General features: G+C 47.4%; 1 protein-coding gene across 2 annotated transcripts in view; it reads right to left on the minus strand.

The window, feature by feature from the left end:
- The window catches only part of WDFY4 (WDFY family member 4), an 821,140-nt gene that overhangs the window by 262,685 nt on the left and 546,115 nt on the right, over positions 1-12,340 (minus strand). For both annotated transcript variants that reach the window (XM_085608765.1, XM_085608766.1), the window contains one exon: positions 11,664-11,830. In XM_085608765.1, coding sequence (XP_085464891.1) covers positions 11,664-11,830 — 167 coding nt within the window. The remainder of the gene's footprint in view (positions 1-11,663; positions 11,831-12,340) is intronic.

Here is a 12,340-nt window from a genome sequence, read left to right on the forward strand (position 1 = left end):
CACACTTAATAAAGATAAACATGCTGCATAGTATTTCTTTGAAATTCAACATAGCTGCAGAAAGGCTGAGCAGTTCAAGCAGAGAGACCCCACTGTGCCCAGCACTTACAGATGAAGAGGGTCGAAACCATATGAATCCCACCCTGTTCTATGTATCCAAAACATAGGTCTGTGTGCCTTCTTTGCAGCGTCCTTTGGAAAGGGCTCACGTCTTTGTGTTACAACTTTGTTTACATTTTCAAGTCAATGTCAGTGGAGGGATGGAGAGTGGATAGAGGGGTTTTTAGCGGGCCACTAGTGCCTACAAACCTCCCTTCTCTTGGCCGGGGTTACTTGGTGGATCTTTAACCCCTTCGATGCGGCGCCGATTCCCGCTGAGCGCTGACTGTTTCTTGCGCGGGCGTGGTCATGACTGAACGGTTCCGTCATGAGCACAGCTCAACCGACGCTCATGACGGAACCGTTCCGTCATGAGCACCGAAGGGGTTAATGACTTGGGTATTAGCTTCACTGGTGAGTTGTTGACATTTGTCCGGCTCCCTGTCATACTTGGCCTTGATGGGCTAGTATACTATGACAAGGGCAGTTGCTGGGCAGAATATTTCTGTCCATGGGTGTCTGAGAGTTCTGGCAGCCTTCTTGTGAATGATAAAGTCTACCAGGGAAACCTCAGAAACCAATTTCTCAGGAACCCTGGTTTTAGAAACGATCAACATCTTTCTTTCACTAAGCACCAAATCTGTTACACTGGTTGGACTCCATCATTGATTTCCTGATTCCTAAAAAGCTTATTGTATCATGTAACATTTGTCCTTTTCTGCTTGGCTTTTCGATCTGGGAGTTATTTTTGACCCAGAAGACTCATGCAAATAAACAGGCTCCTCGATAGCAGCCACCTTAAGTTCCCAATCATAAAAAAGGTCCCTCACGTGCTCCAGTTCCCACAAATACTCAAAAAAGAACTCTAGCAGGTTTATAACTAAGTAGTGAGGTGGCGATTAGGCCTGAAAAGATCATACCATATACCACCAGTTTTGGGCTCATTCACTAGCTACCCAAAAAATAAATAGTCACTTTCAAGGTACTGCAAATGACGCACAGAGCCAGAGTAAGGTGTTCAGTCACTGAGATCTGCGACACATAATTGAGGTACAAAAGCATAGTTTACCAAAACAGTGCAGAAGGTAAATCCAGAGGAGGGTCTGAACCTAAAGCATGGAACAACGGAGGCCGTACACTCAGACAACAACACAATGGGGCATATTCTCAAGGACCCATCGCCGAGTTATCAGCACTTTAGCGCATCCAAAGTCGTAATACATTTTTTGCCCCATTCACAAGCTGGCGCTAACAGCCGATAACACCAGTTTACCTGCGATAGCAGCCGCAAAAGACATCGCCACGGATGATCCCGGCAACTAAAGCTAATGAGATGCAGAGTAGGCGTTCCCGAGCAAAAAGCCGTAACAACACCACTCCACAACATTCACAACAACCAGCCCGATCGGTGATAAGCACACAAAACATGCGATAAGGCGCATTAGCAGCAGAAAATTAACACCTGCTCTGACCTGGTGCAAAGTCAGACAACAACCTGCAGCATAAAGGGAGCCCAGCCCACAGCCACACCTGAAGAACAACAGATGCCATGGAGCTACTCATCATGCCGCTCGGAGCACCAACAGGGCCACAACACCCACCACCACCACCCCCGGGACCACCCCCCCCCGGACCCCACCGCCCCCCCCGGACCACCACAAAGGCAGCGCAGACAAAGACAGCGGACCTTACAGACTTACAGACTTAACACCAGAGCATGTCATTGCCCACTACAGGCTCAAAAGGACAACCATCCTCCGCATCCTGAACATCATTGCCCACAGGCTGACGGTACCAACACAGCGGACAAACAACATCCCTCCGCAGACAAAGCTGCTGGCTGTGCTGCACCTTTTGGCCTCTGGGACATTCCAACCAACTATCGCCAGAGTCGGAGGAGTGTCACAGCAAGCCCTACCCAAGTTCCTCAAACCTGTCCTGGATGCCATCAGCAGCTTGGTACTTCCCACACACTGCGCAGGAACAGCTGGAGACCAAGCAAGGCTTCTATGCCCTAGCCCGCTTCCTGCACGTGTTGCGGGCAATTGACTGCACACATGTCCTACTTGTGCCCCCTGCAGACACTGCACACAATTACCACAATAGAAAGCCCACGCATTCCATCAATGTGCAGGCAATAGTGGACCACCGGGGACTTTTCACCAATGTCGTTGCCAACTACCCAGGCAGTGTGCATGACTCATACATCTTCCGACAGTCCATCATCAACCGGCGCTTCCAGGATCGCACCTACAAAAATGCAGTGCTCGTTGGTAAGTACCAAATGAACACACCACACACCGCAACTCCACAATCATGCAACTCACAACTCTGACAATGCACATGCTACAAACCCACATACAACATGCCAAACAACATGCCCACCCACCAGACACAACAGCACAACTTACTGTGGCAACCTGGTCTAGCCATGTACATAATCCACCAACATCATGGCACATCAGCCACACACCAGCGGAATGTGAAGATAGGTGGCAACCAGGCATGTGCGAAGGAGGCAAGTGACCCATAAATGAGAATGCACACATTGTCAAGTGTGGCGTGGATGTGCTGGACAGACTGCAGTATGCAGACCACAGACATATCCATGTCAACATATAATGCTGGTGTCAATAGCACTGTGGACAGGGGACGCAACCATGTTACCCCAGCCAGTGGGGGAGATCACGGAAATGTAGCTTGTTACGTTCCCCCTGTAAGCATGTGCAGATTGGGCTTACCAGGCGTACGCCAGGCTAGTGTAGGGGTGTGAATAAAAAGCACGTAGCCCTGGGCGTGGTTCTCTTCCGGAATGGCCAACATGTCTGCCAGGGCGGTGCCTCTCACCCCGCCACAAGGCCAAAGACGTGAGCGGCGGTGCCTACGATCCTGTGCACCTGCCGCAGCCCAGACCGCTGCTCCCCGAACCAGTCTTGTCCGCCCCTGCGCATCCAGGCCTCACTGCTCACCTGCCGACACCGGAGTGTCTCCAAGAGTGCCCACCACGTGCCTGTGCTATCTCCAATATATAATCCAAACAGTGGTTCAAGAACCAATTTACTAAAAAAGTACAAAACTCACAAACAGTTACACATTATAGACAAACAACCAAATTGAAAAGAAGGAAAAAGAAGAAAAGAAAAAGAGAGAACAAGGGAGACCCATATACATAATAATTATCAAAAACGTTTTATAAATATGCGGTCATCATCAGGACAGGAAAGATCAATAGAGCGACCAAAATTCTATTTCTGAGAGCAATCCAACGTTTTATTATTTTCAGCATTTGGATAGTGTTCAAAGAATATTCATAAGGATAAGTGATGCCTGAACCTGGTATAATTATACCACAGGGAAAGGTACTTTCCAACGGGCTACGTCTGTTTCGCAATTATTAACAGATCGTGCCGCACGGCCGGTGAATAAATCACCAATATATAATTGTGCCACCGTTTGGCCGCAGCATCCACGTCCACGTTTACAAAATCAATTGTGCTATCTCCAAGCCAGAGGCCCGCGACTCTGGCAGCCTCCTTCGATCAGCGCTGCCTCAGCGAGCAAGGCCCGCAGTACTCCTTTCCTGTTGACACACTCCACCGGCATACACAGCAGACAAGTAGGTTGCACATTTGGAACTGAGTCTCGATTACACAGTGGCAGAGTACATATTCATGGCATTGTTTAAATCCCTATACTCCCTTCGATGTGGTGTCACCATCTCTGTGCATAGCATTCCGACCACACGTGTCTGTGGGCCCTTGCGGACTTCTGCCTTAGGCCTACACATCGGTCCAGCAGGCCTCAGACAAAGCCAATCCAGTCTGTCCCAGGCAGGACACGGCATCGTCGGAGGGTGCACACCCGCTTAGCTCGTGTGCCTCCACCTCTGCCAACCAGGAAACTCCTCCACATGCCATGTCAACGCCGTGTGTTAGAGATCCAGGAGGAGAGGGCTGCACAGCGGGTGCCCCATGCTGACCGCTGCCTCTGGCACACACTGCGGTCGAGTAGGACACACAATTCAAACTGAGTCTTGATTTGCTCATTGCAGAGTTTATATCATTGTACCGGCCTCATCGCAGACTGCATCCCCTTCCAGCTCTGGTGCCACTGACTGTGCCACAGGAGTCATGGGCACTCACCCGTTAACCATTGTTGGTGTCTGAGTCTATGGCCTGGGGATTGTCTTCATCATGTAGCTGATACTGACATGGTGGGAAAAAGGAGACAGTGGGCATTCTCCTCCTCCATAATGCCTTTCTGCTTGCTTCTGCCCTCTGCATCATGCCCTGGATGGACACATTCCACTGTCCCCCATAACACTCCGCGACATTCTCCTTGGACATCAACGAGGACCCACTCAGTTCACGTGGCCCTATCTCAGTGCACCACAAGTCACCGTCATTTGCGGGTGTGCCTGTGTGGCCATAGTGCATCCGGGGCTACTAACTCTGTGCAGCTCAAGTCATGGACCCTTGCTGTTTGTACATTGAACTTCTGATTGTCTGATCACTGTTGTAGTTGTTGCCAGTACCAACCAACCCCTGAGGGGTTGCTTACACTACCAAACACCCATCCAGCACAGGCGTCACTGAATGTGTTACCCTGGCAATAAAAGGTGCTGGGCGCACGTGCCCATAGCTAGTTTTATAAATTATCTCTGTGTGTCTGTGTGGTCATTATGTATGCATGAGGGCCCTTGGCCATACCACATCTCATTGTGCTGTGTACACCGTGCGCAACCTAGTCACCTCAGGCAGTGGGGCAGACCTGGGACATGTGGCTGTGTCGGACCCCCCTGTGAGCGTAAATGAGTGGACCGGAGTACGGCAGTATGGCGTAGGGGTGTGGTCATTTGACACGTGGCCCTGGGCATGTCTGAGTTTAGGCCTTGACAAAGAGGTAACTGATGCGTGTATCTCTGGTGTACTGTCTGCGCCACCTGTGACGCAATGTGCAATGTTGCTATGTAGGATGACCACGGAGTGCGGCCACAGCCAAGGGGTACATAAGGGTGAGCAAGCCCGCCCGGGGTCTGGGATCATACATACCAACTGTTGTGTGTGTCGCTATTTCCGCAGCATAAGCCTAAGGTCTACCCTCAACCGCAGGGCGAGTTCAGTCAGGCATGTACTCTACATCTGTGTCCGCCCCATCCTTACCAAAGGCCTACACACACGTGGCCGCACACCTTCAGCGCACAACATCACTGTGTCCTTGTCAGGCTTGTGGACATGCGCAGACGGGCATGACAATGGTGTGCCGTAGGTGTGCAAGTGATGCAACCGCGCTGCGCACACTAGTGAATAGGCTCAGTGAGGGAGGAGCAGCAAGGAGGCTACGTAATACACATTGATGCCGATCATTTGCAACAAACAGTACATATCATACAGGAAAAACAAAGTCACACATATCAGACACCAATGAACCAGTGAGCCTGCCAACACATCATGCAGAACCAACTATTGACTCATGTCTCTCTGCACTGTTACAGGTGACCAAGGATATGCACTCTGCACTTGGATGATGACACCCCTCCGAGCCCTGAACACACAGCCCCAGAGGCAGTACAATGCGGCCCACAAGCGCACCAGAGGCATCGTGGAACGCACATTTGGCGTGTTGAAGTCACGTTTCAGGTGCCGGGACATCACTGGTGGAAGGCTCGTGTATAGCCCAGACATCGTGTGCAAGATGATCGTTGTATGTTGTGTGTTGCACAACATATTTGTACGCAGCAAGGCAAAATGGATACCAGTTCCAAAGGCATCGGACGATGATGATGAAGATAAGGCAGGTGGACCACACCCCACTGCAGCCGCAGCAGGAATTGCCTGCAGGGACACCATAATTGCAAATTTCTTCAGATGAGCACGTCACATTGTGACAGTCCTTGGCAATCATGGGACAGTACAGTATAACCACAGGCACAGCATGTGCAAATAAATGGAATCCAAAATGACATTCCCTAAGTGCATGTCACTCATCTGTACAGGCACATCACTCAGACAAGTGTGAGTGCGACATGTGTTGATTACGATTTTATAATGTGTTCATGGATGGTGGGTGTGTCACCTCTGTGCAGAGAGGCTGTTTTGGGTGTCACGTATTCGGACTGCCAGTTCTGTGTGTCACAGTTAGTAGGGTATCCCACTCTTCGGCGATTCACATGTGTCCAAGATCATTCCATTTTGTATGCCATTTGTGACCTACAGGTGACAACAGTGCTCCTTTTGGGGTCAGTTATGTTCCACCATGATGCAGGGATGCCCCCTGTGACTCAAGTCCCACAACATGGGCAACATGTACTTAAGCGGCAGTCACTGCCCCTACATTCGTCCGCGCAGTCATAATTGATGATCATGGGCATGACACGTCTGTGTGCAGGAGGGGTTGATTGTCCCTCTGCAATGTGAAGGGGAGTTGCGGTCTCACTGTGTCTGCATTGGCGCAGTTTACATGCAGACTGCATGTCAATGTACATTGTGTCTGTGTGAAGATGCCTATGTAAAGCGGGACAATGGTCATTTGTTCTACGTCACGGATGTGCTCGTACATTGTAATCTCGCGGTTTTTGTACTCTGCCTTCATAGTTAATTTTCCCGCACAACGTGTGGGAATTGCAGGCCTGTTGTTGGTTCTCGCTGGTTTTTGTATCGCTGTTGGCCTCATCGCAGCTTTTTTTGTGTTCGTGTTTCGCATTTTTGAGGCGTCGCATTGCCTTTATTGCAGACATTTGACGTGTTATCATGAGCCTATCGCATGGTACTCCGGCTTGAGAATGCCACATTACCATGGTGTTATTTTCCCGCGATAGACTGCGATGTGCAAAGTTGCGTTAAGCTAATTTTGCGATAATTATAACACGTTCTTGAGAATATCACCCAATGAGTTAAGGTTCAGAGAGGAGCACAAAAGAACTGATACACACATTTGCCTCTATCATTCCTTGAGTATTGCACTGATACTAGACTGAAATTTCACACAAGCTATTGCCTTCTCAAGTCAAGAATATATTAGAGAATTTCACAATGCAATGTTGATAGGCTATGCCACCCAGCAGGCTACCTGCTAAACATGTAATGTAATATGATGAATCTAATATATGAAAGTGCATGTTTGATGCCCCATTTCCTCATGTTTTCCTCTTGCTTAGTAGTTCTCAAACCTGCTTGAAACTTGTGCGTATGCTACAAAATCCTCTATAAATAAATAAGCAAAACACTCAGGTAGAAGAAGACATCTTCGTAGGACAACTAATCTCTAACTGGAACCATTATGTTGCAAGAAAGCCTCCACACAAACCTACTCCTTCGTAGGTTTTCCTCTGAAAGTACAGTCACTCTAACAGTGGCGGCTCCTCGAGGCAGTGCTGCGGGGCGGTGGTGCGGGGGTAGTAAACTCCGGAATGCAGCCAAACGGAGTTGTGTATATAAACAAATAAATAAAACAAATGACATTGCGCGCTGCAACGCCGATTTGGCGTTGCAGCACGCGCAATGTAATTCATTTTATTTATTTATATACCCAACTCCGTTTGGCCATATTCCAGAGTTTACTACGCCCCACCCTGCCCCTCCCCCGCCCAGCTGCCCCACAGCACTCCCTCGAGGAGCTGCCACTGCACTCTAAGGAATACACATGACCCATCCTTGACCACTTTCCATAATCACCTGAAAAATCACCAACTCTTTAACCTGATAGCCACTTCCCGAACTAACTTCTTCACTTCTCTTGGACTGAAAAGCAGAGCCCATCATAACTACCTGAAACTTTTAGCTCTTTTGAAACACATCAAATGACTGGCTGTACGGACCTCTGTAACAACAAAAGTGTAAATATGCAAATGTGTAAGAAAATGAGTTATAAGATATGATGGATTTGTGTCCTTCCCAAGTAATAAGTCTACATTCATGTCAGGCTCAACACACAAGTTGAATAAATAAACCTGGGTCCAACCCCTGGTAGCTATGGCACAGAACAGGCAGGCGTAACTCAAGGAAAAGTGTGTAAAATATTTAGAAGTATAAAACAGTTGAAAAAAAGTCAAAACACAAGACAATAAAATATCTCACAGCCAATTTAAAAAATAGAGAAAATTGTAATTAGAAAAATGACAGAAAATGATTAAAATCAAATAAGAGGAACTGGAGATATGATTTTTTAAGGTTTTAGGGAAGAAGCACCACGAAAAAGTAAAGTGCTAATCAAAATCTACTGTTTGAGGTTGACCAGTGGCATAACGAAAGTTGAAGGGGCCTGCAAGGTACACATAGGGGCCCCCGCGCCAGATTTAATCCGGAGCTCTCCAGCGTGAGTACAGTGCTGAGGGGGCCCCCTGCAGGTCGGGGGCTCCCCCGCACTGCGGGGGATGCGGGGGCCTGGTGTTCCGCCCCTGAGGTTGACCTGGACCTATGTGTATCTTCAAGCTGACCACAGTGGTGCAGAATTGGATATATCAAGCAAGTTTTCCTAGTTAAAAAAAAATCCTTCTCACTTGGAAGCCAAAATCCTCCAGCGGGGCATAGATGAGGGCTGTATCCATCAAAGTTCTCTTAAAGTCAGATAGTCATTGGACGAGGTCCCAGTATAGCAGTTTGTTTTGGTGGAAAAAACTCTGAGTTGGAATTCAAATTTCATGCCTGCCCAAGTCCTCTCATTGGAAGGATACTTTTTGTGCCTTCTTTTCAAAATTTCTAACTTCAGACTTAGTCTCTTTATTAGAACCCTAAAACAGGGCAAGTTGGAAGCTGTAACTGACAAAATCCTCTTGAAATTGGATGCCTTTGCTGCAAGTTCCCATTGAAGCTCCGAGGTCCTAGAAGTCCAAAATGTTCTAAGTCACCACTTACCAAACTTTCTGGAGCCTTTCCTCTTTGTCACTTTGATAGCTACTAGGACCTTAGGGCCAAATTCCTCTTGAAGCTTGATGTGTCCCTGTAGCTGCACTGGTGGTCAGCCAACTGACTCTTGTAGTACACTTCTCAGTCCTTGGGACAGGGAAGAGCAGGTCTAGTACTTCAGCCCTCCACACAGGTCAAAGACAGTAGGCCCAGACCTCTTCTGCTCTTCAACAGGTGCCTATGTGTTCTGATGACCTGGGAGTGAGGTGCTACTTTTGTAGGATTCAATGTCCAGTCTGTGGGTGTGATTCCTGGACACTATCTGACCAATGAGGAAAAAAGTTCCTGGGGAAAACCTTCCCACTTTTGTAGCACATCCTTTTTGTCTTACTGAAAACAATTCCACTGTGGACTATTGTATTTTAAATCCAGCATAGCAGAGCCCTCCTGCCTCTGGAGGTGGGTGGTATCCCAGCTAAAGGAATGTCTAAGGATTTGAGCAGTCGCCTTCCTCCTCTTCAACTACAGCAAACGGGTTCTGGGTCCAGCTCCCCCCTGCTACTGAACTGGTGCCCGAGCATCTATTCCCAGGTCTCCCCTTACATGCAACTATGAATAAGTGGGCCTCACAATGGCCCTGTTCAAGTTAATAAAATTCTAGAACCCTCCCCAAAAGCCCATATCAAGACAGGATGAACCACATACCTCGCACCAAGGTCTTTCTATCAAAAGACCCAGGATTTTGTGTCTGTCTGCTCTGGGAGCAGTTCTTACACCGCATTAAGGGGAAAGCTTTGACATGGGCAGCTGCTCGCAGGCTGATGATAATTAGCCTAGTGGAGCTGCAGACAGGCAAAAGCTACATTTTCTTTAGCTTAACACAAACCAGAGTTATCAAAAATAGCATTTTTGTTGTACTTTCGTTTTTGTCATAGTATTAGTTCCAGCTCTGTATATTGGAAGCAGCTTTTGGACATCAGTCATTGTAGAAACATCCCAGCTCTAAATTCTTGCATTAATCACCTTTAAATATGAGGCATCCTACCTTGTGGGCTATGAGGCCTACTTAGGGGTGACTTAGTTTATATTTAAATGTAGTTTCCTTTCCTCTAAAACAGGTTATTCTGGCAGACTTATCTGCAGATTTAAAAGTTGCAGCAGTCAGACTACACATGCACGTCATGTTTTTCTAATCAGCTCAGTGAATAGCGCACCTGTGCTGCAGTCCATGGGTGACATTTAACTTTCCATTTCATTGGTGTATTTTACTGCATCACATGCTGTGAACTTACTGGAAATTTAACTATACCAATTGGGGATTAGCAGGTTTTTACCATGTTTTAGGGGGTCAGAGCACATAGACTGTGGATTGGCCAGCAGTGGCCTAGTATACAGAGTTAAAAAAACACAGCAATATAGTCAGTAAAAATGGGGGTAATCGTGCACAAATATGGTGTATCTTACAAAATGTCTAAATGTAAAATCATCTATCGTACAATCTAAGCTGTACCCAAGTGCTTGTACCTTCCCTCCTGCTTACAATTCTGTAAGAGTAAATGTGTATGTGTACCCCATTTTTAAACTCTATGTTAAGCACTAACATCCTCTTGGGTAATGACCAGCTCCACACAAATTGAAATAAATAAATCAAATATATAAATATTAGGAAACAGGCATCAGTGCATTGAGTAGCCTCTCCTGTTATTTGCAACAAAATAAGCTCCAGACTCTGGCTGCACTACACAACTAATCACCCATGCCTTACACAAACGGCCAAGCATACCAAATTGGATGACAAGTACCATTATAGTGGCACACATTCAACCAGCTTGCAACCTACTAAAGGGCTAGCTGTGCTGAAAAGCCAAGTGGTGACTGAGATGTGCAATGGTTACAAGCCCCAAACTCCCTCAATGAAGGTATACCTATTTGTCTAACAGGCAAAGGGATATCACTGAGAAATTAGCGTAAAAATGGCAACCTTTAATGTGATGCAACAGCTGACCCTGTCGAGAGAGCTTTTTCCCTTCGGAGGTATTCTCACCTGGGCTGCTAGGCTTGCAGGACAGTCTTAGGAGTGTGTGCACCCATTCAGTTGAAGTACCCCCAGCAGTAGTTTTTTCTCTCTCTTCACTTCACCACTTTATGATGCCACTGTTGAAGGGACACCAGTCACTGGGACTGAGGACCAAGGTAAATAAATACAACATAGTCTCCCATTGCAGTCATTGTCAGATTCCTGTCCAATGATCCTGTGCTTGTTACCTGCAGCATTATGAGGTAGGAGGTGGGCGCGAAGAGGTTTGGATAGCTGTATTGCCACAAGTGGCTAAATCTGATGCCTGCCTTGCTGAAGAAGACAGGAGACTTCACAAGCAGCTCCACGAAGTCACATGGGCCAAGTGATTTATAGGAAATGCTATGAGAAACAACAGAGTACTTACCATGTTACAAATCAGCCAGTAAGGGAACCCCCATGACCACTTACACCTGACTGGAAAGTGACTGTCACCCTTCAGTGTTGTGTCTACGGCAGATTGTGTGCCAGCTGAGGCTCAGATTTTGTCACCTCCTACCACCAGCTAGGATGGCACATGTATCATTTCCTTGACTGTGGAACTCTGCTTAGCTTCCACACTCCCCCAAACCCTGCCCTGGGTTCCATCATTCACCTGTAATACCTCTTATCTCTTTTGTAGGATAAGTCAAAACCAATAGTACCTTTTCGTTCTCTGCCAACTCCTGCAAGAGGATTTCCCTTTCCAGACACTGGTGGAAGAGCTCTTCGGATTTCAGTCCATCGTGCAGAGCAGGAAAGAATGTCAGCTGGCCTTCATCCCTTCTCGCATCACCGACCTCCACATCCAGAGCGTGGGCTCGGGAGGAACCTGGAATGAGGAAAGAGGAGCCGGTCACAAGCAACAGTGGCAGACAGAAGAATGGACCATTTAGAAGCCATTTGAACATTTTGACTCCACGCTAGAGGATGGGGAATAAATAAATTCACATACAATACCAAAAGGTGCCACAGAAGTGCATGGCGTATAAGAGCTGAGTATGACATTGTACTATGCAGCAGAGGTCTGTAGGTGTAACATAAAGGCACTTACAACAGCAAACAGGGAAGAAGAAGGGCAAAGAGCTACAGAAGCCTACAAACAGATAGATGCAGACATACATGAGGTCACACAGAATGACACACAGCGGCAAAAAGGAGCTCAGAACTCCACAGACCCGCACACACCGCTCCAAGAAACCATTTCCTTTCAGTCAGCACCCTCAAGACCTTTTAGGTACTGAGAGCTTGAACATATATTCACCAGTAGCAATTGCAGTAGAGGTAGTAGCAGCAGTAATAGCAGTAGTAGTGGCGCAATATCACATAGGGTACAGAAAGG

This window comes from Triturus cristatus, chromosome 1_2, assembly GCF_964204655.1.
Source record: "Triturus cristatus chromosome 1_2, aTriCri1.1, whole genome shotgun sequence".
NCBI classification, from domain to species: domain Eukaryota; kingdom Metazoa; phylum Chordata; class Amphibia; order Caudata; family Salamandridae; genus Triturus; species Triturus cristatus.